Source organism: Mirounga angustirostris, unplaced genomic scaffold (assembly GCF_029215605.1).
Source record: "Mirounga angustirostris isolate CCGP_5_RB_7025 unplaced genomic scaffold, mMirAng1.0.hap1 SCAF_14, whole genome shotgun sequence".
Taxonomy (NCBI): domain Eukaryota; kingdom Metazoa; phylum Chordata; class Mammalia; order Carnivora; family Phocidae; genus Mirounga; species Mirounga angustirostris.
The window spans coordinates 69,636,871-69,664,231 of record NW_026991722.1 but is presented as its reverse complement, the minus strand read 5'-3'; the positions used below and the strand labels follow the sequence as shown (position 1 = coordinate 69,664,231).

At 52.0% G+C, this 27,361-nt stretch overlaps 1 protein-coding gene across 3 annotated transcripts; it reads right to left on the bottom strand.

Annotated features, from left to right (window-relative positions):
- Positions 1 to 48: 48 nt before the first annotated feature.
- Positions 49 to 27,361, bottom strand: SLC15A4 (solute carrier family 15 member 4). 3 transcript variants are annotated; one of them, XR_010407383.1, is made up of 9 exons: positions 26,812 to 27,361; positions 21,003 to 21,298; positions 16,658 to 16,826; positions 16,183 to 16,260; positions 15,354 to 15,522; positions 7,594 to 7,749; positions 6,353 to 6,511; positions 786 to 1,054; positions 49 to 362 (listed from the first exon to the last, which is right to left on the bottom strand). XR_010407383.1 is itself a non-coding variant. In XM_045887848.3 (8 exons), exons 1-8 carry the CDS (start codon positions 27,334 to 27,336, stop codon positions 906 to 908), a joined length of 1,701 nt encoding a protein of 566 aa, XP_045743804.2. In that variant the 5' UTR covers positions 27,337 to 27,361; the 3' UTR covers positions 49 to 905. The 3 variants fall into 3 exon arrangements, 1 of the variants encoding a protein (XP_045743804.2); XR_010407382.1 differs by having other exon boundaries at positions 49 to 358; XM_045887848.3 differs by having other exon boundaries at positions 49 to 1,054.

Here is a 27,361-nt window from a genome sequence, read left to right as displayed (position 1 = left end):
GGTCTCACATTTGAGGGGCTTTGAAAATAAAGTTACGCCGAAAATACAGCAACAGACAGACAACAGTTTATTTAACAACATTCGAGCCCCCGCGTCCAATAAAGAACAATCCAGAAGCCGGTGACATCACACAGCTCGAGTCCACAGGTAACGTGGAACACTGCCAACGGTCTCAAGTGACACGGATTCTGTTCCAAGCCACGGTTCCTAACGTTCCTCCATGACTGGTCTTCAACCTCAGTGGTGTCCAGAAGGAAATGACCCAGAAGGACAGACGAGGCGAGGTTTCAAATACCCTGTACGCTGTTTTGTAGCTTGAGATAGGACACACGGTCTTAAGTATTTCCTGATGCGAATTCTTTCTTAAGAAAAAAATTCAATGTCAATCGCTGAAAAGAGAAGTTGTTTCTGAAGCAGCAGACGAAGTATGTTCACCACCAGCCCGCACCGACAAGGACAATGGTGGGACTGGCGGCTTATGAAAGAAACTGTCAACGTGACCTGTACACAAGATCTTTGCGGCATCGACTTTTAGCTCTTAAAAAGCCCTCACATTCCTCAAGATAAGGAAATGTTTATTAATCAAAAAGGAAAAAAAAGTGAGCTCATATGGTCTGCAGGGAGGAAACGGTAACCCGTGTCCAAGACATCAGGACGCCGACTGACACGCACGGTCTCCCGAGGCCCCGGCAGCTCCGCCGCGGGCTTCCGTCCGAGGGGTTCACGGCGGTCCGGACGAGGAGCCCGCGTCTGCTCCGGGAGGGGAACCACGGAAAGGCACTTACCCAGCTCATCTGGGAGAAGAGGAGACAATCCAGGGACACGCGCGTGCTCAGGAAGTGGGAGAAGCCTCTCCTGCTCAGCGCACGGCCGCCTTCAGTCCACTGGCTGTGGCCTCGGGGACGTCAGGTCCTCCTGCTGGCAGGCGCCCCGTTGGCTCGCGACCGCTGCTGGTCGTACCTCACAGAAACTATCAGGAAAAGCAGGAGGGTGGCTCCCTGAATCGCGGCCAGAAGAAAGAAGTAATAGTTCAGATGGCAGCCGTTAATATTGCCTGCGGAGAAACGAGGAGAAAGCCCGTCAGCCGCACTTAGGGACTGTTCAAGACTTTATCTGTTAAGTTTGGTTCCTAGCAGGGTCAGGGTGACTTAAAAAACAAAGGAGAGAGAGAAGAAAATAATCATCTCTCTGTAATTCAAAACACACAAGTATTTTGCTTCTACAACTGCCGCAAACGCCGCTCTGAAGCCAGCTATGTCTCTACCACGGGCTCCGGGCTGGGGTCTCTGCCGTGAACGGGCCCCCCTGCTCCTCAAACGTCTCCCCACCGGACGACGGAAGGATGAGGCCAGGAGCGCGGCGACAAGACCTATTTCTGACCACACCCGCCCGAGAATCCATGCGGCGGCTGTAGAGAACCGTCCGAAGTGAACGAGGAGCGCGTCACCGTGTTCTGCGACACAATGTCGAGAGAGGCTTTAAGTTTTTCCAGTACAGAAAGTCCGCGGAAGGAGAACACACCGCGCTCCTGTGCTCCCGCCCCCTCAGAAGCAGGTACTGGAGGGAACGGTGTTTCCTCCCAGTCTCCTCCTGCGGCGCTCGCCGCTGGGGGGCTGCCGGCTGGCCCGGCGCGCACTGCTGTCCTGAGGACCAACCCCCAGGCCGATCCTGAAGGCGATGTTCTCCGCAGCTCGGGTCCAGAATCTGGGCACTTATCAAGGCCACACTGCGGGACAGCCCGGACACCACGTCCAGTGCGGAGTTCCGGGTGTCCTGTGCCGGTCAGCAGTTCCTGGACGGTAAGCACCCTCCCTCGTGTGTGCCCGTCACAAGCCAGGGCAGACAGCTGACATTCACTCTACATACTATATAGGAAGACAGGAGTTTATTTTTAAAATTTTCCCCCAAAGTTCAGGTTTTAGCATCCTCGAGGTGATATGGGTGCACACGTCGTCCCAATGGCTAACATACCCAATGCTCCACTCTGCCCCAAGCACTAAGCATGGCCTTTCACACGCACTGTTCCGTTTAGTTCCCAATACATCCCAACCAGGCTGAAGAGGTTACACACACAGACGCGGAAGCTCAACCAACAAAGCTCAAAGCCACCGGCTTGCCACGTCCGGGCTGCTCCCCGCTCTGTGAAACGGGGGACACAGCAGCTGCTGGCGTCAGTGTGAGGAGTAAACGTGTGGGTACCGGACCCTGCACAGGACCCGGGACATACGAAGGCTTTACATCGCCCTCCTGTTACCGTCCTTACTGTACACGTGGGTCCAGGACCATCAAGTCCGTAAGCTGGGGTCTTTCTGCTGGAGTTTCTCAAGGGCACCACTGACCACAACACTCAGTGTGGAGAAGCAAGAAGGATGTGTGCAGAAAATATGATGTTTGTACTGGAACATCCAGAGCCGCTCACAGCACGCTGCCCTGGGCTCCCTACAAAGCCTGACCCCATCACCATGGCCCACAGGTGTCCTACCACTTACACCGTTTGTCACCCACTAAAAAGGGTGACGCATTTCTCGACAGATGAGCGAAGACATGTACTTGGTCGGCAGTGTCTCCAGAGCTGTGCTCTCTCTCGTGCATTGAACGCAGCTCTCTGATTTGCTTATTAAACAGTCGAGACTTCTGTTCGCCTGAAGGGCTTTGTGAAACTGGGTTGTTCTAGAACTTCCCTTCTGTGTCTGAACACATACTAACACCAACGTTTCACACTGCTTGTATTCATAAACACAGTTAATGGTGGATATAACACATTCGTACAAGGCTCAAGCAGGCTGCAGAAAACAATGACTTCCCACGTGGATCGGTTTGGGAAGGGATCTGGTAATACCTGAATTTCTAGCAGACCATCTACAACAGGTAGTTAGGAACAGTGACTGAGGGGCGCCTGGGTGGCTCAGGCGTTAAGCGTCTGCCTCCGGCTCAGGTCATGGTCCCAGGGTCCTGGGATCGAGCCCCGCACTGAGCCCCGCATCGGGCTCCCTGCTCAGCAGGGAGCCTGCTTCTCCCTCTCCCGCTCCCCCTGCTTGTGTTCCCTCTCTCACTGTGTCTCTGTCAAATAAATAAAATCTTTTAAAAAAATAATAAAAATAAAAATAAATTAGGAAGAGTCAGGGCGCCTGGGTGGCTCAGTCGTTAAGCGTCTGCCTTCGGCTCAGGTCATGATCCCAGGGTCCTGGGATCGTGCCCCGCATCAGGCTCCCTGCTCTGCGGGAAGCCTGCTTCTCCCTCTCCCATTCCCCCTGCTTGTGTTCCCTCTCTCGCTGTGTCTCTCTGTGTCAAATAAATAAATAAAATCTTAAAAAAAAAAAAAAAAAGGAACAGGGACTGAGTCCCCACCACATGCCAGGCTCCGTCCCAGGCACTGGGAGGCCCGCACAGCCTCCGTGGATCCCAGGCCTCACCGTGGCCACTGCTGTGTTAGCTCCACGGAACCGGACGAGCTTGCTGTCGGGGACACCGGTGATGTCATTCCACGTGCAGGTACTGAAGTATGAATCTCCCCAAATTAAGGAGTCATTTCAAACTTCTGAAGCTCCGGCGCCTGGGTGACTCAGTTGGTGACATGTCTGCCTTCGGCTCAGGTCATGATTCAGGGTCCTGGGATCGAGTCCCGCATCGGGAACCCTGCTCACTGGGGGGCCTGCTTCTCCCTCTGGCACACACTCTCTCTCTCTCTCAAATAAAGATGTAAATAAATCTTACAACTTCTGAAGCTCAAAGCTGGCGTGCCAAGAGAACTACAGTTTTCCCTGTTAGGGTCGGCCTGTGTGGGATTAGGAAGAGTATTCAGAAACCACAATTAACTCTGTGCTTCCTTGGGCATCTTCACAGACCGAAGAACAATCGCACCTAAAGACAGTAAACTCTAGGAGATTGTTTATGATAAGACAGACTCCTGGGCCCCGGAAAATGAGCTCACACGTCCCCCCCCCCAGACATACGTGTGAGAAGGTCCCCAGCAGCTTTACTCATGACAGCCTCACACTGGAAACATCACAAACACCCAGCAAGAGCAGAACAGATCAATGAATTGTGACTGACTCATCCACCGGCTACTCCCCAGAATAAGAAAGAACAGATTACAGGCGATGACTCCCAGACGAAACTGTGGAATGGAGCCGGCCATCACGGAGCAGAAACAAGAAGGCGTCCACGGTGCCCAATGTCGCAGCAGCAAGGACCTAGCAGGGTGGTGAGCGGACTGACTACAGCAGGCCCCAGGAAAGCCTCCCGAAAGGTCCTGCATCCTGATCTGGAGTAAAAACATTTCGAAATGTGCACTTAAGATTGGTATGCTTTAGGGGCGCTCAGTCAGGTGAGTGTCCGGCTCTTGATCTGGGCTCAGCTCATGATCTCAGGGTCATGCACTGGGCCCACCTCGGGCTCCCCACTCAGCGTGGAGTTGGCTTGGGGATTCTCTTCCTCTCGCCCTCTGCCCTCCCCCTGCTCGTGCACTCTCTGTAAACCAAATCTTAAAAAAAAAAAAAAAAAAAAAAAATCCTTAAAAAAAAAAGATTGGGGTGCCTAACAGTCTGAATTATGCCGGATCTAAGTGATGATGATGATGACGAACACCCAGCCTACGGGAGAACAGGCAGGGAAGGGAGCAATGGTGAGAGAGCAGGGCCCCTTCCTCCACACCACAGTTCTGTAACTATGCAGGAAGCCACTCGGTGCATCAGTCGTGGGATGCTCAGCCAGCTCCACGCCACCTGCTTCATCCGAACCTGAACACAAGTGCAGAGGGAAGGACCGGAAGAGCAGAGAGACCGGAAGAGCAGAGAGCCAGGAAGAGCACAGACGGCGCCCAGGATGGCACCTGCCGCCCCCTCTACTGAAGCAAGACGTTATCTGGGTGTGTGGGGGGGTTACCTGGTCCCGTTCTCTCCCCAAGTCCCCAGGTGGGAGGGCGCTGGGAGGGAGCTGCCTGGCCGGCTGCGCGCTTCCCACATCTGCATCCTCCCCGTGCCAACCGAGCTGCGGGGCCCTGGGGGCTGCAAGCACAGCTCGCTGAGACTCTCCTTCCTGGTGTGAAAACAAGGACAGCACTGGACATGGTGTGGGGCTGTGGTAGGACACACTGCTCTGAAAATGACACCAGCTGCAAGCCCTGCGTGTGTGCGAGGGACACGAGGACCGGAGACGAGCCTCACAGTGAGGAGCTGGACGCTACCCTGTGAGACATGAGGGCGAATGATGGTAAAGCTGGAGATACTAAGTCAGTGACAAGGGGATGAAATCACTGGAAAGCAATTAATGGAAATCACCAAAACTAATCAATCCTTCAAGATACGCTGAAAAATAAGACAAAGAAATAGAAGGATCATGGAGTTCTGACCTGCAGCAAGGCTTCCTCTGAAGAAGGTCGGTCCCATGCCCAGAAAAACAGATCATGGGCCGCCAAGAACCCGTGAGAATTCCCAGGAGCCACCGTGCCCCTGCTCTGTATTCCACAGCCGCTCACCCTCCCAGGGGCCTGGGAGTCAACAGCAAAGCCCCAGACCTGCCTGCTCTCTTCGGAACAACCAGGTCCGAGCCCGCCGAACGCAGTGTGGCCAGGCCTCTGGGAGCTGCAGGGGCGGCTGTGGTTTCTGAAAGCCACACTGAGACTCCACAGCCCTAAACTCACCCCTCAGGATGGGAAGGTTAGCTTAGTCAGGGAAGGGCCTTTGGAATTCTGTATTTTCTTGGGGAAAGTCCCCAGGCTTTCATCAGCGTTCCAAGTGGATTTATGACCGACAAACGGCTAAGGGCCCTGGACCCAAGTAAATACTGCACAACTGAACAAGTACTAAGGCTCTTTTCACAGGCAAAACAGAAGAAAGAAACCTTCATCTCGTGAGTCCAGTTAAAAGGTACCATAAATCTGGGATCAGCAAAATTCTTTTGTGAGTGATTCTGCTCAGCGCCCCAACATGCCACCTCCTGGCCGATAAAATCCCCTCCTGACGGTCACGAGTCACTGCTGTGGCTCAAGAAAGGAGCTTACTCTCTATCTACGTCTTTAACAGCAGAAAGTTTAAAGGTGCTGTCTGGAAAAGAAAACCAAATACAAACCAAGGTAAACAAAGAGAACCTGCTGGTACCGCTACTGATCGAAGATATTTTGAGGAAGCAGCTGCAGCCCCACAGACCCAGCCCGTGTGGCGGAGGCGATCTGGCCCCGGGACAGACAGAGGCTCACCTGCGCCCCTGCAAACTCACAAGGACGTAGGGGATCAGGCAGGGGGGCGTCTCAGGCAGCTCTGGGGCAGCCGAGCTCCAGTAACACCACACGCCCTGGGACCCGAGCGCCGGGTTCTGCCAATGGCCGTGTGCAAACAGACGGTGCGGCCCTTACCGAAGTCTGTGTGGTTGCTCATCCAGCCGATGGCTTTGATAGACACCAGCTCCAACAGTCCAGAGCCCACAAACGAGCCGACGCCAGAGAAGAAGAAGAACAAGCCCATTATGGCGCTCTGCATGGACTTGGGGGCGGCCGAATAGGCGAATTCTAGACCTATAGGAAGAAGAAGATTGTTTCTGTGAGAGGTGGGCTGACAGTGCCCCTGCCTAAATATGGCAGATTTGCACGGGGCCCCACGTGGGGTCTCAGGTAAGCAGGGCAGCTCTCTTCCCTAGTCTGAAGACTGTATTTAACACAAGGTCAAGAAATCAAGGGGCCCCTTCTATTCACCAGGACAGTCCTTCAAGTAAGTCATGGAGCAAAAAGTCAAGTCCTTGCTCTCAAACTTCACAGTAACATCTGACCTGTCAGCTCTTGTATTTCTTGATCTATGTGGTTAAAGAAGCAATCTTCTATGTTCTCAACTAAGGAGGGTCTGAAAACAACATATACAGACTAAGATGGGGATCCTTTTAAGACTTCTATCTTAAAGACAATATATTTTAAAATTATTTCAACACGGACATCCATAAATTCACATTTTTATAACAACTATACGTGGAGATTTACAATGAACTGCAAACAAAAGACCGCTCTATTCATTTCCTTCACGGTCAGGAGCGCATTCTGCAGGAGTCTGATGACAGGTGTGGAGGGGAACCGCCGCCGGCAGCCCCCCACAATCCATCCGGCTCTGGTCATCCTTAATTCTGTCCCTCCCTTCCGGCAGCTGGGAACGGGTCTGCACACACTGCCTTGTCCACACCCCACAGGACACGGCTTGCAGGAGAGAGGCCTGCGCCAACAGGTCTGCCTCCTTCATAAAGCCGACCCGACACACCCAGAGCTCTGGTGGCAGCCAGCGGCTGGGCTGCCACGGCAGAACCACAGAGTTGTGGTTAGGAAGAGTCCGACCTGGGAGGAACCACCCAGAGCCGCTTCCTCCTCCTGTCTCTGCTGGCGCCTCCGCGGGAGCGGACAAGTCCTGGGAACGTCTCTGGGAACCCTGTTTTTATACCCAGAAATGCGAACCTCAGCCACAGCATCGCTGTACTTACGGACTCACGTTCTGAACCACAGCTGCTGCCACGAAACACAAGGGCACTAGGCCCCTCGTGTCTCCGTGTGTTCTACTCATGCCCCCCGTTCCTCCCGGACCCTGCCAGCCCCAGGCCCCGGAGGGAGAGAAGCCTCACCTGCGATGCTGGCGAATATCTCACTGATGCCAATCAGCACGTACTGTGGGACCTGCCACCATATCGGCAGGTCAGCAGCGTAATACACGACTTTTCCGATGGTCTGATTGATGGTTTTCTCTTTAACAAGGTCCAGCCTTTTGCTCTCCAAAATTCCTAGAATTCATAAGTAGGTTAATAGAACACTTGTTCATTAACATTCGCAGTTAAACTGAAACACTACACACTTGCTACAAGATGCTTACTGACTACTGTGAGAAGTACAAGGGCAAGGCCCAGTGACACAGAGGCCAGGAGGCGCCCGACCTAAAGGACTGCCCCCTCCCAGCTTCCTAGTTACTCTCTGATCCTACCAGATATGTCAGGCGGGTCTTTACGTGTGATGTAAGCCTCCGACGTCTAGATAGCCCACCTGCACGCCGGCTGTCACACAGCCCTGCGTGAGGAGAGTAAGAAGGCACCCACATTGTCAGGGGGCAGTGGGTCCTGAGATGTTTTTCTTGCCATGGTGACGGATTTAGGCTGGCCCACTGACTTGCTACCCTTCCGACTACAACCCCGGCCATGGCTGACAATACGAGTTTCCCGGATGAAACCCGGCGAACAGCCCGCACCCTCAGCAGCCCTGCGATCCCTCTCCATTACTGGTCATTTGTCGGGCAACAAAAGGACATGGGGAAATGAGCAAGAGCACCAACAGCCACACCTTGTAAAACAAAAAATAAACCAATCAGAGTAAAGCTTAAAAGCAACAGCCGTAGCTCCAAGTTCTTAGGTCAGAGAGGTCACCGGGTTTGTCTCTCAAGAACTCTGTGAACGGGGTAACGGGCCTAGTATTTAATATTTACGCAAACGCACGTGTTCAAAACCGTGAGCACGAGGACGACAGCTGTCTGGGAGAGGGCAGTGGACTCTATTAAAAATACCCCTTTTAAAACCTGAGAACGAGAAAGGTCCAGGCTACCAGTAACAGGAGGACGGGAAGACAAATTCTGGAATCTGCCCCAGGCTACAGGTCACAGGAAATGTCCAAACAAGGAGAGCACGGAGAGCGCGAAGACTGTATCCAAGGAGCAAGGTAAGGACAGGCCTCTGGCTCACCTCCATCAGAAACACCTGCATCCCTTCCCTGGAGGCGCGTGGAGGGGACCCCAACCCCCACACCCTGTCCTCTAGCAGGAAGCGCAGGGGCAGACCCGGGTGGGGGCAGACCGGGGTGGGCCGAGCCGCCAGCCTGGCGCTCCCAGCTGCTCTAGCCGGGGCCTCTGGGGCGTGGCAGTGCCCGTGGCTGTCTCTGCCAGGACGCTGGTGGTGGCACGAAGGGCCTTATCCACAAGTGACAGCTTGCGGGCACGGGACAGAATGTGGCCTGCTTCCTCTGGGTCAGCCGAGGCTCCCCTCCCACTGTTAGGACACCGCCTCGGCCACCAGCGTGGCGCTGAAAGGTTCTGGAGCAATCCTAGCGCAGCTGGGTCTGCAGGAAGGACCCTCTCAACCGGCCCTGACAACAAGCTGGAGAAAACACTCTTCTCCACAGGGAAGGCCGGACAGGTGAGAGGACGTGTGTGCGTGTGAGGGGTGTGGAGGGTGCCCCTGGGGACACGACCTGCTCTGTGGTCTTAGCCATGATGCGGACGCCGTGCAGAACCAGGGGGCGCTGGCCAGGGGGACACAGAGCACAAGGCCGGCGGTGGGGGGGGGAAGGGGGATGAGGAGCTGCGAAGACGACGACGGGGATGGAGCAGTACCGGCAAAGCTGCCAGCGGAGGAAGGGGGGCCGCCAGCACCGAGGCCCCGGAACAGGCCGTCGCGAGGTCTGTCGCGAGGTGACAGCAGGGGGCTAACAAGGAAGCATCAGCACGAGCGTGGAGGAAGGTGCCCGAACAGCCAAGGCAGCACACTCCTCAGTGAGTGGCGGCTCTGCAGAGGCGGAAGCGAACCCAAGGCCCCCGAGGCCGTGGGCAGGACGAGGCTGAAGGCACAGCAGCACCGCGGGGGCGGGGGGGAAGGACCGGCAGAGGAAGAGCGACGCCACAGGACAGGGCCCAAGACTCAAGAGGCACAGGAAATCCAGGTGCGCTGCGCTTCCCGCAGGCCCTCTGCCCACGGCTTCGCAGGCACGACGGCGTTTATTCTGCTCAGAACCGAGACACTAACGGCACCACGCTCTGGAACGTGAGCAGCGCGAACTCTGGCCACACGCTCGGGCTCAGGACCCCACGTGCGCCACCTCCCCCGGGGACACACTTAACCCCGGAGAAGACGGAAACCCGTGACGCTGTGACACACACACACCCCTCCGAGTCCCTGTCAGAACAAGCAGACAAAAACCACCAAGGCTTCGTCTGGAGCAAGGGTCGCCATCCAGAGGCCCAAAGGCAAGCCCTGGCCTCCGTGGACACGACACACGGCTCAGGACTCGGTGAACGGAGGGGACACAAAGGTCAGTGCTTACGGGGTCACTCTGGGTGACCCACACAGCGTTTGAGAGAGGGCGTGGGCAGAACCTGGGTCCCGATCACCAGACGATGCACACACCACCATATACTACTGGACCATGCGCTCATCCACGGGACCCCCAGGCCCCTCGCAGGCCCTGGAGTGCCAGGCTCCTGCTGGAACGCGTCTGATGAACACAGAGGATGGCGCTCCAACAGAGGAACCATCCTGTTCGGCTCCCTACAAACACTTGCAGAAAGCGCCATCAGGCCAGAAAGGAGGGCCTGAAGTCCGAATGCAGGATCTCTCCCAAATCCACAGTAAGTCGAAGCATCACTAACCAATGGGTGAACATCAGTACGAGGGAAACGGTTCTCTGGAATTACTCGTGGGTCATAAAGGAAGTAAAACCCAGGTTCAGTAGTCTTAGAAAACAACAAAATTACAACAAATCCAAGCACATGAGACCTGACAAAGCAGCAGTGACAGGCAAGTTCATGCCATTCTACAGTTTCCACTATTAAACAGGGAAGAAGCAGCAAAAGTAAATGAATCTAACTCATGAGAGAGAAAAATCACAAAACAAACCCAAGGCAATAGAGAGAAATTGTATCTTAATTATTCTCTATTGTTAGAAGACACAGAGAAAGTCAAATTAATAAATTCAAGAGGTCCTATGGAAAAATCATCAAATACATATAGTTTTGGCAAGCCTAATTAAAAAAAAAAGCACATAAATACACGAAACTGGAAATGAGGAAAGAAATACAACAGATTATTTAAAAGACAATTTTTATCTCCAGTCCAATAATTTTTCTAAAACTCAATAAAATGAATGGTTTACTTGGGACATTTAAAAAAAAACACTTAAGTGATTCAAGAGAAAACACAATCTGCACAAAACTGAGAAAAAGGTGAAAACATCACCCCATTTCTCCTGAGAGAGTAATGGGCTCATGTGATTTTCTATGCAAAGACCTGGGGAGCGCAAAGATAATTCTTCCCAGGCTGAAATACTCTCCTGCCCACAGAAATTGGGGGTCTACCGACTCCTTTTATGAAGCTATACGACCCCAAAACCAAACCACAGACTGATGTCAACTAGGGATGGAGGCACGCAGGTGTGAATAAAATAGCAGACTGCAAGCAAAGTCAGCCCTCTGGAAAAACTCATGTTTCAGAAACGCAGGAATGAGCATCAGGAATTTAATATAACTAAAAAAACATCAATATCCGGGGTGGGAGGGGGCATGCAGTCCTCTTGGAAACCAAAATGTTACTGGAGAAAGATCTGACATTCATTTCTACCAAAAACACTCAGTAAAATTGAAATAAAGGTTAGAAATTTAGCAGAACCGTGAATATGTATCTCAAACTCCAGTTCTGAGCTTCCCCGGGAGCTGCCCTGGAGGCGCCCTGTACAGAGTCCGGGGGGGAGGGGCGGGGGCGGGCTCTCCATCACCACCAGCTCTCCCAGTGCTGCACACAGTCCCACCAACACCCAACAGAAACACAGGGAGGGAGGATCACCGTGAAGGCAGGAAGGGAAACCATGCTATCTGAAGAAAACAAATGACCGTTTGAAAAGAATTCATTTGAACTCAGAATTTTTAACAATCCCTTATGTGAGCAAACAAAAGTACATCAAGTAGTTAGGAAAAACCTAACACAAAATGCACAGGACCTAAAATGAAGAAACGCATAAAACTGCAAGATCCCATAAACAAAATTCAAGAAAACATGAAAACACTGGAAATGATACTCCTCCGATGAAAGTTTTGATTACGCCGTCCACATGAACAAGAAAACCCCGGTACAAAATGCCACAGGGCATAACTGTACACAGAATCTGAGGACTGATAATGTAGGGGGGAATCACCATCACCCTAACATACATCAAAACGAAGACATACCCGTTTAAATCCTTCAGGGAAGAGATTCACAGAAAAAGTAATGAGCACTGACAAGGGAGCTAGAACTTGTGCCTGTGGCCTGAACATTTCCCACCGAGGGGACAGAAAGCCGAGGACAGACATGTGGACGGATGAGGGCGCGTGCACAAGCGGGTCTGACGTGCGGACAGACTGGAGTTGGCCATCACGTGTACTGAGAGAGGACTGGTCTAAGAACTGACGGTGTATTTAACAACGGAAGATTGTATAGTTGTTAAACACCATGATTTACATGTGTAATTGACAAAGAAAAAATGGTATGTACATAATACACAAGAACAGTTAAGTTATAAACTGAATACTTTCATTTCTATTTAAAAAAAGATGAATTTAGCTGTAACAGCTAATGTCCTTGGAAGACATCACGTGGTCACCCTGATGGGGGTGGGTTACGGATGCTCTGGGGTCTCCCGGCTCTTCTCTGTGTGTCTGTCATGACCGTGGATCGCCTACGTGATACCAATTTTCGAAAACCTGCTGTGGACCAGTGGTTCTTAACTAATGCCAGGTACGAGCCAGGAAAAGGCTCTCAGCAGGCTCTGCCCCAATTTCAGGGTGCTCTCTGGCCCTGAAGGCTACGCAGACTCCCACCTACACCCGAGTGACGAGCACCCATGACACCACCAAGGGGGACGGAGGGGCCGGCATTTGGACGGGTAGGCACCACCAGCCTGGGATGTTGGCGGAGTCACGGCCTTCCTGGAAGAGAACTCCGTCAGATTATCCGAAGCCTTAAAGGGATGCCATGATTACACTTGCAGAAATCCACCGCAGTAATGCCCAGAGTATGAGCCCAAGCACCCCAACCCCCGACGCCCAACCACAGAGGACTGCGGAGGAACGTCTGACATGGAGGGATATTCATGATACTTCGGGGCTGGTTTTCAAAGCATGACAAAGGAAATAGAAACGTATCCACCACATGCCATGTATGTAATTTTCCCATGCACCCGCAGAATAGTCATTAGATTTCCGAAGGTGGTGGAATTATGAGTGCATGTGCACACGCACACAATGGCTCATCTGTCTTTATACAGATTTTTCCCTCCTTACATGTAACATGCTCAGCTTTTATTATACTCTTAGGGTTTTTCTGACACTTATTTTCTCAGTCAGGCTCATATCAGCTTGCACAACAGGATTTCGTTTTTGCAAGAACACAGACACACAAACAAGATCAGGCAGGTTCACACTGTCCTAATGGTGAGCGTCTCTAGGGAAATTACGGCTGGTTTTTACTTTCTTCTTTATGCTTCCAAGATCACCCTCCCTCCAGTGAGCATCTCTTGCTCCAGTAATTCAAGGGTATCACACACGGTTCTTTAAGGGGAAAGGAAATCTAACCAATGAACACACTTCCTTTTTCTTAATGCACACTTGAAAAAACCCCTGGGACCTGCTTGATTCTCAGCTGAGAGACTTGAAAGAATGAACCCATTACCAGCAGGCATGGTTCTAAATGGAAGATATTGACTGGTTACGGGGGAGGGTAGTAAGTTTCAAAGCCAAAACTGTTTCCTTTCCATTAAAATCTTGGTTTGCTAGGATAGTTTCAATTTCTACTCAAAGCTTATTAATGTTCCAATTAAATACTTGCTAGAGCTGGAAGTAAAACTGCGTGCATTATATTTAATAAACAGTGCTTAACTCAAGTACCAGATACTTAAAATCTCCAAAGCAGTGACTCTGGGGCTCCCTTCCCCTATCTAAGAACACAAGCGTAGTGGATGCCTTCCATTTCTAAGAAAGCAATTCCAACTCGGAGGCCTCAGGGCCGAGCGACCACACTAGCTGCCCAGCCCCCCCAGGGGCGAGGGCGGCCCCACAGAGCGCGGCCTGTTCTGCCCAGCGCTGGGCGAGAAGTGCCGTGTGCTCTGCGGGCACTGGTGAAGGCTGGATGCCATGCCCACGGGGTAGTCTCAGCGCTCACTCGTCTGTCAGCTGCCTCCTACACAAACGTGGGCAGAGACCACAGGAATGCCCTCCCTGGTCCTCAGCGTGACCCCCAGAAGAACCGAAAAACAAGACGGTATTAAGGGAGCCCAAACCCAGAACCTCCTAGGAAATGCCTGAAAACCGAGGACACCTCCCTTCCCAGAGGGAGAGAACAAGGACTCCCCCCTTCCTTGGCATGTAACCAGCGTGGCCGTGGTGCAGAGAGGGCGCCCTGGTACAGGGACAGAGGGGAGCTGCGGGGCCCAAAGCTGAGCCCATGGTAGGTGCTCAGGGGAGGCAGGACAGACAGACAGCAACCCCGGCAGCTGTTACTCCAAACAGCCCTGATGATCTCTGATCCTGCTTAATGAGACCCGCAATTACAGCCCCACTGCAATTTAGTTTTTATTTGCTCTTATTTCCCCATGTGCCACAGGACTGGAAGAGAAACAGAATCATGAACAGATCACACAGTAAAAACTTCATTCAGACACGACCTCACTTTAATTATCTATTTGATCAAGAGAAAATGTAATTGTCTTCTAAAATGTCCCAGTCCCTGGAATATAGATTTCTTAAGCCTAGGGACTCATTTCTTTAAACCTATTAAGTACTATATCAATATGTTCACTCTGGGGACAGTGCATGGAGGCTGCTGGGAAACATTGCTGGAGAATATTAAATTCTGTCTCAGCAGTACTTAACATTAAATTCCTCCTAACAGTGGGTGATACACAGTTGGTTCAGGAGTATCAGCTTTTCTGTTCTTGTTACATAACTAAGCTGTCTTAGGGTTCAATGATTTTCAAATATTAATGAAGGAAGAACTCCAGAGCGAGTTGAGAACGTCAGCGGTACCTCAGCTTCATCAAAAGATATTCCAACCTAACAGTTCAGAATGCAAGAATCATGAAAACGCCCCTCATCAGTATTGGGGTGCTTCAGGCAGTGGCTCACATCCCCTCTCTCTCTGGGGGTGGGGGTTGGTCATGAGCCTGGACCTGATAAAACCTTTCTCCACACGAAGGGGCAGGCCAAAGCCAACTCTGGACCTAAGTTAAGAACACTAAGGGTCAACCCATGACTTTGAGACTGATAATAAAAATTCATCCATTCAGCAATAGACAGTCGTCCACAATCTCAATCAGAAGGGAGAGAACAAGCCTCCTCTGATCCAAGCCAGAAGTCACCTTCCAGAGCACTTTACCAGTTTTGGCTCTAGAAGAAAAACAGCAGAGCCTTAGGAAGAAAATCTTAACCTTCACATAATGGAAACCAGAAAGTGAACGGCATCCATTCACAACACCCCACATCTGTCCTCTTTTAGGGTGCACACACGCAGCGTGACCAGAGGCCGGTCATGGGGCTCCGAGTCACCCACAGCTGCTAACGCCAGTTTTGAGCTCCAGGAATGAGACAGAAATGCCTCCCCACCTGCAGCGAAGGCAGAACACATCACAAAGAACATTCCAACGGCGATCCTTTTTAGGGATGACGGGAGTAAGCCATTTCTTCTCAGAATGGGATCAACCAGTTTATCCTTTAAGGGAATTAACAGGAGGATGAGAACTGCGTCGAACATGGTCAGCCAGGCCGCCGGGAACTAGAATCGAAACGCACGAGACAAGGTTAGTTCTCGGGAGGAGTAAGTAGTCACTCACCTCATAACTAATGTCTGAGAAAATCTTTTTCTTTTTTTTTTTTTAAGATTTTATTTATTTATTGGACAGAGAGAGAGACAGCAAAAGAGGGAACACAAGCAGGGGGAGTGGGAGAGGGAGAAGCAGGCTTCCCGCGGACCAGGGAGCCCGATGCGGGACTCGATCCCAGGACCCTGAGATCATGACCTGAGCCGAAGGCAGACGCTTAACCGACTGAGCCACCCAGGCGCCCTGAGAAAATCTTTATTCTAGAAGAGTCCATTCATACAAAGTATAACCTCCTAAGGAAAAAGTCTCAGTTTCAAGACACTGGAACTGAAAAAGATTTTCATTTCCAAGTGCATTTGCATTTGTTCTTCTATGCTTTTAGGGAGAAAAAAGTCAGGTAGGAAGATTAGTGTTTGGTTGACATTTGTCAACGATCTAGGAAACGACACGGCCAATAGAATAGTCTCTAAAATAAGCAAAAGTTCCATTCCAATGAGAATGTTTCTGGTTCGAGCAGCCGAGGACCCTCGGGAAGGACCTACGACTGGCGGAAGGCACCCGCCTGCTACATAAGCTCCAAGTGACAATTTTCAGATCATCTCAGTTGTTCTCACCGTATGAGGAGTGGCTGTGATTCTGGAAATCGCCGGAATCTTCAAATGAAGACTCTGCAGAACATACGTTGTCTGCATCTGGGTGTAAAAAGTGGGACCGTTATGTGTGGGAACACTCCAGCGAGCCGCCCACCCCCAGACCGCTCCGTGAGGAGGTGTGCATGGCTCGGGTCTGAAAACAGATCGATTATTTGGTCATCATACAAGTCATCTGGAGATCAACTTTGGAAAAGAAGTAACAGAGCAATTAAGCCCAAAGGTGGGGCCTGGAAAGCAGAAGCACACCCGCTCTTAGCTTCTCTCATGGAAAGGGTCTCAAAACGTCTAACTCAGCAGAAGTGAGTTCCACGACTGGAAACAGGATTCCAAGATCCCACAGACTCCGCAGAGGAGAGCACGGTGCCCCTGCACTCCGGTGGCGACCCAAGCGAGTGCGGGGACAGAAAGCAGTGGATACCCGGCCGTCACCACTCACTTGGAAATACACCGTCCAGTAGGGTATCAAAGCCAAGAACACGGGGATGATCTTCACAAGGGCCTTCACGTCCTCCACCGTGTCCTCCGCAAACGGCCCTCCGCGAGACCTCTTACATGAATCAAACAGACTGTGTTTAGAAGAGTGCTGAAGGACTCCAAGGCCTTCACTTTGGGAGATAAAATGAAGGAGTTAGTTTTCTTCCACCCCCAGAAATCACGTATGTGGCAACAATTTACATTTGGAGGCAGGAAGCCAGCTCGCTGCACTGATCTGCTTGAACACCCCCCTGTTCCTCACTAACTGCGCACTGAACACAGCAGCCTGGGCTGGCGGGAAGCACTGCGCATGTGTGGACGAGGCCAGCAGAGGGCCTCGCCGGGAAGCGCACCTGCGCTCCTGCCACGTTAGGCGGCCACAGACAGGGCGCGGCCGGTCTCCCCGCCCCGCTCCCATCACGCACACTGAGCAAGGCCTGCGGTTTCACTTGAAGCTAGCTGCTACATCAGCTACAGCGCTGGATGAGCGTCTGAGGGGAAAAAAACGGGCTGGATTGTTTGGATTTTGAGTCGGGTGGCTTTTTCAAACGTGAAAACTTCACAACCATAACATGGATGTTGTTACTAAAGCTGTTGCTTTAAAGTGCAGCCACTGATGGGCCCGTGAGCAAGGGTTCTGTTCTGGCAGGGAAAGCTGCGATCGCGATGGTAACACGACGATGTCACCAGGCAGCTGGTGGCACTGGGTGCTTGCTCGTTAACCTGGATCACGACCCTGGGAGGAGCCATCAGGATAGTCTCACTGGCCCCAAGGCACCGAGGAGGAAGCCAGGTCGCAGAGAGGGTCAAGAACGTGCTCAAGGTAACAGAGCCAGAGAACGGGGGCTGGGATTTGACCCGGAGGGCCCTGGCTGCAGAGCCTAAGGCCCAGGCCCAGGGGACGTCGCCTGCCCCTCTGCTCCCTGGCCACAGGCCTCACCCTCACGCTCACGAGTCAGGCATGGTCAGAAAATCAAGCCTTCTGGTCGTGGCTCATGCGTTAGCAGCTGCACTCACACGCTTACTCTAGGACAGTTTCATTAATTATAAAATGAACACGTCCCAGTGGATAGCTCCACAACACTCTAACGGAGATACATGCTCTTAGATTGTTAGGGATAAAACAGAAAAAAAATTGTTTCATTTGCCAACTATTCTCTAAAGCCAGAAATACCAGGAGATAAATAATTACCATTAAGAACTCTTCCCTTCTTCCAATTCTGGGACTCAGATATAAATGACAGTGGTCTGCTTTCTAGTTTATAAACGCCTATCCAATTTACAACTAAGTGACCACTGTTTTAAATCATTTTTGTCTCAAAACAATGACATTTTTTCATTTGAACATTCAGAGTGGGGGGGGGGGGGGACCAAAAACCTGAAAACTGTAACTTAATATTTTAGCCAAATGTCAGACAGGACAACTAAATTCAATTCAACGAACATTTACTGAGCACGTACTACACACCCAGATCTGTTCTACCTGGTGCTAGAGATACATAAATAAAGTTAGAAAGATACTACTCCTAATCATATGTAGCTTATCTAGTAAGGAAAATAATCAGGAAAACTACACTCAAAGAAAAACTCTAAACTCCACATATACTACTCATACTTTCACTTGAAAGTATTCACAGCTTCTCCAATTTTATTTTATTTTATTTGGCCAAAAGGAAATGTAAAGTCCTTACATACCTAGTTCAGATGCTCTCTGACTTACTACATCATACTACATGTGCTTCTCTAAGAACATGTCAGCGTCCAGTAACAAATCCATTTTTACACACAGAATCACTCCGACGTGTTCCTGGTTACATTACTCACGTCATTAAGATACTCTGAGAAGTACTAAGTTGCAGGCACCGCGTGCTTCCCCGAACTCACACAGGCTGTTAGTGTGTTATTTTGCAACACAGAAGGGTCCAACACGGAGCCAAAGACACAAACGACATGAAACACAGGCAGGACCCAGAAAGTGCCCCGGCTCCATGAGGCCGTGCTCCCCGGACCCGTCTTCTCCCAGGAAGACGGTCCATTAATTCTCAGACTCTCAACTCAAGAGGTATGTATCTCGAAAAGTGTTTACAACTATTCCCACTCCGTCGGATGAACTGAACAGATATACATGGACTTCTCATGTAAAAGGAGCGTTAAACTAATCTTCAGGACACAGATCAACGTAGGCCAGGAGGAAACCAGAACTGGGCCAGATGGAGGAGACACTGCGCGACGCTTAACTTGCCTAGATTTCTGGAGCCGACTTTCTGCAAGAGCATCCTGGCCGTAGTTGACATCAGCCGGGCTCTCATCACGGGCCAGGCAGGCATTCCGCCGAGAGCTGTGTACACGTCAGCTCCTCAGGCCTCACAACGATCATGTGAGACGAGCTGCTCCCCACTGTACAAAAAGGGAATGCAGGCTTGGCAAGGCCATTCACCTGCCCAAGGTCACAGAGCTCGGATTCTGTGTACCATGAGAGCATAATTTGAGAATTCTCTGGACACCGACCTCTCTACAAGATAGTCCTTTTTATCTTAACTTTGCCAGTTGTCCAAAAAACAAACTTAACCCTAAGTAGAAGTCAGTCCAGATTTTTTTCGTCACGCCATTTGTGTATCCGGAACCCAAAACTGTCCTCTTGCAGAAATGTCTACAGGTACCACCCACACCGACACACTGAAACTTTAAAGGCTGTATTTTGCTCATGAGTAATCTATCTATAGAGTCGGCGTCCGCGAGCGGGACCCCGCCTCCGCCCGGTCGGGAGCCGGGGAGTCGGCGTCCGGGAGCCTCTGGCAGACAAGAGCAAGGTAGCACTGTCAGAACTTGTAAACATTCCCCAGCGGAGTGCCACCACTGGTGGTTCTGAATGAGGAGTCTGAATGCCACACTGAGCCGCTGGGACTTGAGGCGTGGCTGGCGGATCTGCGGGAACCCCGCGCAGGGACAGCCAGGAGTCCAGTAGCCCGCAGCCAAGGGACAGGGCCATAAGAGCTATTCTGGAACAGCTTCAAACCTCCCACATGGAAGCAAATAGCAGACATTCATGTGACTCCAAGGGCGTATGTAAGATACAAGCAGACCAGCCACGAGGAGGCAGGTCTGGGGGTCGGCCTGCAGAACCTTCCAGCACTCAGGGCCACCCAGCCATGAGCGTGCTGCCCTAAGGGGCAGAAGGCTCCCTCCGGCTGAACGGTTAGCCTCTGGCTCGGGGACCGCTCACCCCTCAGGAATGCCTAGTTTGATCAAGATATTCCGAGGGGGTCAATTACAAAGGGTCCCAGGGATTTCTCTGGGGTGATGGAAATAGTCTCTATCCTGACCACACTGCAGTTACATGGTCAAATAAGGCTGTCGTTAACTCCAGAACTGTAGAGCTCAGAGGGATGCACTGTACTACACGTAGATTACGCTTCAACAAATACCTAAAATTGCTGAGGTCTCTTCTTGGGCTAAGTTCTGGACTTGCCTTTATTAATATGCATCTAGAGTGACCTACCATCCGTCCCAGTTTGCCCGGGACTTCCCCAGGACGTGGGGCTTTTGGTGCTAAAACAGGTAAGTCCCACGCAAAGCGGATGATGTAGTTCCCCTACCTGCATCTCAAAATTCTTTTACGTCCTCCTGTCACAGAGCGGCTGCAATGACCATGGGCTGATGGGGCCCATGCTGACCCACAGCTGCTGACTCACAAGTGAGAAACAACAGCTTACTGTTTAAGGAGCTCAGAGAGGTACCTACAAAAGTAAGCAACTGCTCGATTTTTTATTCAAACGAACTCCAGAGCTTTTCAGAATACACAGAGAAATGTACACAATACGTACAGTGTCTCTCCTATGATCTCTGCCGATTTCTACCTCCATCTTTTTTTTTTTTTTTCCTGAAAGATTTTATTTATTTGAGAGAGAGAGAAACAGAGAGAGACACCATGAGCAGGGGGAGGAGGAGAAGCAGGCTCCCTGCCGAGCACGGTCCTGGGATTGGGGCCCCAGCCGAAGGCAGGCACTTAACTGACTGAGTCACCCAGGTGCCCCTACCTCCCACATCTTTATATAAGCAAGAAGTCCATCTAAATCAGCAGTGAGAGGAAATTCGGTGCGGAAGTTAAACACTGAAAGCATGAGCTCCGGAATCCGGCTGCTGGAAGACAGTAATGCCACACCACCGCCTCGAGCGGACACGAGACTCTAAACCACCGCGCAGAGCCCTGCACATCGTGGGCCCGCGTCAGACATGCGCGAGTACTTCCTTCACAGCCTTGGGGAAGTCGGGTTAGGCTGAGCCTACGATCACAGCTCGGCACTCACCCACTCTGACCGCGTTCTCCGCTTCGCTTCTGGGGACGGCACGAATATGCCAGGATCTTGAACATATAGGTGAAGGCACTGCCATCAGGAGGCTTGGTGATGAAGACGCTCTGGCCGCAGAGGAAGACCAGGAAAGCAATGCCGATGCAGACCGCTGGGATGAGGTAGCCGGTCACAAAGCCCACATTCTGCTGAATGTAGGCGATGCCTCCCAGAGAAATGATTGCTCCCAGATTAATGCTCCAATAAAACCAATTAAAAAACCTTCTTGTGGCTTCTGGACCTCGGTCTTTAACCTAAAACAACAGGGAGGAAACAGACTTTGAAACGTGGTAATCTGCAAAGATGAAAAGCCTGTATAACGAAGCACTATGGTCACTGTCATGATGGCAGTCTGTAAGAAACGCAGCACAATCAGCTGGTGCTTACAGATACGCTCAGAATCCCCGACAAAGGAGCACCCTAAACTTCAATCACTACACTCTCTGCGTAGTGTTTTTCTGAAGTGTGCTCACATCCAAGAAATCCAAGAGAGTTTCTCAAAGTAACATCTGAGCACCACCGCCTGCTCTGGAAACACTGGAATGCTCCCTAAAAGTGCCGATTCACAAGGCTCTCAGGCCAGACTTACCGACTCATCCTCTCTGGGGTTGGGGGCCAGGAATTGGCCTTTTAAACACTTTCCAGGCGACCTCTACTCACAGGTAAGTTTTAGAACCACCAGTTGTAGAGCTGGATAGCTCCACGCCTTGATCAATCTGGGGCACGGTCGAAATTCCAGACTGAAACTAACACTAGATGCTATTTCAGTCCAGGAAGGCTATGGAAGGGATCAGGAGACATGCTGGAAAGGACAGAGATTCCTGGAGGGCTCAATAACCACTCATTTCCTGAACTTCGGCAGAAGCACCGGGTAACATTCCCCACAGGACCACTGCGATGGGCCCCACGGTGCCGGTGGCGCTCCACGTGTGGGCAGGCGCCCCACACACCTTCCCTTCTCCCTGTGACGTCCACGTCTACGCGGACACCACTCCACTCTAGCCGGTGATCTCATACCATTTCTAAAAAAGCTTACTAGCTAAAGGCCGACGCTGGGACGCATACAGAGACGGTCCTAGGCTTGCTGTCCTTGGAACCTCTGTTGTCTCCTCCTAATGTTACAAGTTATCGAAAGGCTGATTTCTGTCAGAACAGATCTGACATGTTCCACAGAACAATCTCCACCAGCAGAGCACAAAGGTTTTCAATGGGGGCCCAAACAACCAAGTGCCAGATACAAAAAAGCACCTTGTTAGCAGTCATATAACTTGATACAATATCATAACCTCTGTTTTTTGAAATTGCAGGTATAAAACAGTCAAAATTGTATGCTCCTCAAAAGAAAAAAAAAAATTAATCCAAAATGATTAAGTATGGCTACTGTGTTGTCAGCAGACATGCCTGGGCTAATGACATGGTAACCAGCATCACAACCTGAAAATCTGAGTTTTAAATAAACCACAGGTTCTCAGGAGGAACTTCCAACTCGCCTCCCGCCTATGTTAGATCTGGATGGAGGTCCTGGACCAAATGCTGGCATGAGGACAGAATGAATGAGTCGTCCTGGGAATTTCTCTTATTTCTGAGAGAGCTCTTCATGGGGACACAAAGCATATTAATGTTACTAAACTAGACGCAAATATTCACACTATCCAAAGACAGACCAGAGAAAAGAAAAAATCGTAAGCAGAGAAATGGTTACAGAGAAAATATAACTAAATATGTAAGAACCAGTAATGGGGGGGGGGGGTGGCGCTCAGCAAGCCTGAAAACGAAGAGGGCCGGTAAACAGAACACCTAAATTAACGCAGACAACATGCAAATTGGCCGACGTACATCAGGCCCTTTTCGTCACCTGTGACGACACCGCACACATCGTCCTGTGTGAACTTGGCAGTCAACCGCTTTGAACATCCAAGTCAAATTTTCTGTTACTTTGGAAATCGAAGCCTCTTACTAAGGCCCTAAATAACTACATACCAGTGATTTTTTTTTACATACCAGTGATTTTTTTCTACAAATGGGAAGCCGGCTCCTATAAACTGCAAATCACATGCTTCTGTGCCCTGAGCTGGCAAGCCTGCAGCCAGTCACATTACATCATCACCCGCGCAGGGGCCTCTGCCCTCCCCAAGCGAGGGTAAACAGCCTCTCATGTGACTGGTCAAGATGCCACCCCAGTCAGCTCAGAAAAGCCCAGTTGAAAGAACACAGAGCCGAGTACAGTAAGTCCCACAGTTGCTGGTTTGGAAAAATTCCCTCAAATGCACAAGACTGCCCCTTTTTTTCTACTAGGAAAATAAACGTATCATTTGCTCTCTACATCTGTAAAGGAAGCTTTTCTTCTTTCAGTTCGCTATTTGAAAGGACAATGTGACCTTTGAAACAGGTGAAGCTCTGGTGAGAATGAAGGCACTGGCATGATTTCTGTCAGCGTGGATCACCTTGGCATCTTTAGCGGCCCATCTTCTGTCCTAAGCCAGCGGACCCCCACAAAACTGCAGAGCTTGACCCCGCTCATCTCATTTAGAACACTCCCTAAAGGCCCTAGATCAGAGATAAGGGGGGGGGGGGTGACAGAGAAGCATAAAAAGTACCTTAGAAACACAAATAGACTTCCTCAGAACAAGGAGAGCCAGGAGATGAGGAGCTAACTCACCCTGAGGACCAGACCGGCAGGCTTCCCACCCAGACGGGTCTCGAAGCCACACCTCCTCCACCAAGCCGGCAGCACTGGCCGCGGAGCAAGCACCCTGGCAGAAGGGCACCAACGTTTCCCTTCTAAACGCTTTGTCACTGATGCAGCCCACATACAAAACAGTTCACCGTTTTGAGACGTACAACCCCGTGGTTTGAGCCTGCCCACACTTGAGCAACCACAAGCAGTACGCAATTCCACATTTCATCACACCACCGAAAAATCCTGTTCCTTCACAAGCACTTCCCATTCGCTCTTCACTGGCCCCTGGCTACCACTCCTCTTCCAGTCTTTATGGATTTGTCCATTCCAGGCACTTTTGTACAAAAGGAGTGAAAGGGCATGTAATCCTCCATGTCTGGATCTACCACTTGGCATAGTGTTTCCAGCCTTCATCCCACTGTAGCACATACCAGCACTCACGGCTGAGGAATGTGCTGGTGCGCGGAGGGACCCCACCGACTTTATCTGTGCATCACTTCGAGGACATGTCAAATTTGTACTTTGACGTTGTAATCTCATGCAAAAGTTGAAGGAATAGTAAAACATACACTTTTATATACCCTTCACCTAGATCCTTGGTTTTCTTTTTCTGTAGCTATAAATGAAATACTCTTTAGGCTGAATGATTTAAAAGTAAGTTGCAACATGACGACATTTCCCCCCACGTGAATCTAAAAACAAAGCCAAGGAGGACACATGTTGGGGTGAGCACATGCAAGTAATGAATCGTTGAACCCTACAACAAAAACTGACGAGGTACTCTAATGTTGGCTAACTGAACACACTGAAAAATTAAAACAAATACAAATAAAAACAAGTATTTGAAGAGATTAGGCTAGGTATCCTGTAGAAGAGAGCATTTTTAATGTCCAAGTGTTATTATGCATCAAAAAAGTTCCTGTTCTGTCACGCATTCTCGATACCCTCTACACGACCACGCATTCCTTTATGAAACGTTAATTGCTGGTCCATTACCGACTGGCGGGAACACACACAGAAGTCCGACTGCCTGGGTCCAAACCCAGCTCCCACTCCCCTGCTGAGGTTCTGGGCAGTTCAAACCTTCTCCCCTGGCGCTTCCGGTAAAACAGACAAGTGCAGTCCGTAAACTGTCCTGAGGCTCAGATAAGGCAGTGTAACAAGGACAGTGAGGAGCATGACAAACACTGATGTGGCTCATGACCCACGTGGCCGGTCTTGAAAGGTGCTTCCCTATGCTGCCAATGCTGTGCCTTCACCGCCAGCACCCACGGCCGAAGCCACGAGCCTGGGCCCGGAGACCCACCTCCGCCCCCATGGCACTGTGTCGCACGGTGCCCATCTCGAAGCCACGGTTAAGGCAGCAATCAAGAAATCAGGCCCGGACTACTACCCTGGCTTGACCACTCACTACAACAAAAAGAAGTCATCTCTGTACCTCCATCTCCTTTCTGGAAAAGTGGGTACGAGATTCACATGAGGTCCAATGAGCTCAGGGTGTAAAGCACATTTCCTGGTGCAGAGAAGGAAGAATTCGGGACATGAGGCAGCTATCATGCCCAACATCATTAGAAGGTGCCACCTTGTTGCAATGGGTAGCCTGACGTGGGTCCTTTACTTAAAGCTCAGATTCAAAGGACAGGCTCCTGCATCCTGGCTCAGTCACGTACCAGCCGTGTGACTTGGGGCAAATGATTTACCCTCTCAAGCCTTGGTTTCGTCATCTGTAAAATGGGCACGACGGCAGCAGGGGTGTCACGAGGACTGATGACGTACTGAGCACAGGGCCTGGCGCACAGCAGGTCAGCAGCAGAATCAGCACAAAACCCCACCGCCGCCTCCATGTCCACGGAGTCCACCGAGGCCAAACCCCTCTAAGTGGGCCAGTGTAACCGACTCCCACCTGGCATGCCTGTGGTCATCACTTCCCTCGCTCATCTCCACACCACGTGTCACGAACCCCTTCTGGGACGGGGCGGGGCCTAAGTATTTCAGGTTCTGGGAGACACCCAGTCTCTGTCACAGCTCCCCAGTTCTGCTGCGGCAGCGTGAAAGCAGCCCCAGCACGGACCCCGGTGTGACCAGCGACAGGCAGGGCTGCTCGGAGAAAGCTTTATTTATGGAGGCTGAAATCTGAATTTCACAAAACTTTCCCTTGTCACAGAAGACTCTGCTTTTTTCCGAACGCTCAGCAACCCGAAAGCCATTGTCATTCTTAGCTTGTGGGCCCTCCAAAAACAGGAAGTGGACCAGATTTGGCTGTGGGGCCTCAGCTGCCAGGCACACACCTGCGCTCCAGAAGCCCCTTTTAGAAACGAACATCAGGGGCGCCTGGGTGGCTCAGTCGGTTGAGCGACTGCCTTCGGCTCGGGTCATGATCCTGGAGCCCCGGGATCGAGTCCCGCATCGGGCTCCCTGCTCGGCAGGGGGTCTGCTTCTCCCTCCGACCCTCCTCCCTCTCGTGCTCTCTCTTTCTCATTCTCTCTCTCCCAAATAAATAAATAAAATCTTTAAAAAAAAAAGAAGATGTTACAGGGGCGCCTGGGTGGCTCCGTTGGTTAAGCGACTGCCTTCGGCTGAGGTCATGATCCTGGAGTCCCGGGATCGAGTCCCGCATCGGTCACCCTGCTCAGTGGGGAGCCTGCTTCTCCCTCTGACCCTCCTCCCTGTCATGCTCTCTCTCAAATAAATAAAATCTTAAAAAAAAAAAGAAACGGACATCAGATCATAGTACCTCCCGCACGCCAGACGCGCAAAGGCTTCCTGCTCCACTGACAACACGCCTCGAAGTGTCCTAAGGGCGCCGCAGCCCCGGCCCCGGCCTACCGCCTACCGCCTACCTCCGCGTTGCCGCCTCGGACAGGTCTCCGACCTACAGCCTTGGGGAGCTGCGCGCGCGCGGTCCGCGCCGCCTGGAAACACTCATGCCTGCGGCTTCGGCCACCGGCGTCCGCGTCCTCCGGGCCCGGGCCGGTGCGGCCGTTGCTGGCGTGCCCCGGGGGGCCCTCCCGCGCCGCGCCCTCGGACGGCCCTCGGACCCCGCTCCCCAGGGCGCCCTCCCCCCGCGGGCCCGCGCCCGGCGCCCACCTGGTCGGCGCCGAAGGGCGTGACGTTGGCCTTGACCGCGCCCACGCCCAGGCCGACGAGCGCCAGCGCGCCGAGCGCGGCGGGCGCGCAGTAGCGGGCGGGCGCGTCGGGGCCGGGCGGCGCCGAGCAGTTGCGGGCGCGCGTGGGGCGCGGGGCCCCGCAGAGCGCGGCGCGCGTGGCGGGCGCGGCCAGCAGCGGCAAGGCCAGCATGCCGAGCAGGTAGAGCGCCAGGCTGAGCAGGATGGCGCGCGCGCGGCCGAGCCGCGCGTCGGCCAGCCAGCCGCCGAACGGCGACACCAGGTAGGCGAGGCCCACGAAGAGCAGCAGCGCCTGGCTGGCCTGCGCGCCCTCCCAGCCGAACGGCGCGCCGTTCAGGAACAGCACCAGGTTGGCCGTGACGCCGTAGAAGGCGGCGCGCTCCAGCAGCTCCGTCAGCAGCACGGCCGCGCACGCCGCGCGCCGGCCCGCGAACGCGCCCCGCCGCGCGCCCAGCAGCGGCGCCCGCTCGCCCGCCGCGCCCTCCATGCGCCCGCCGCCCGGTCCGCCGCGC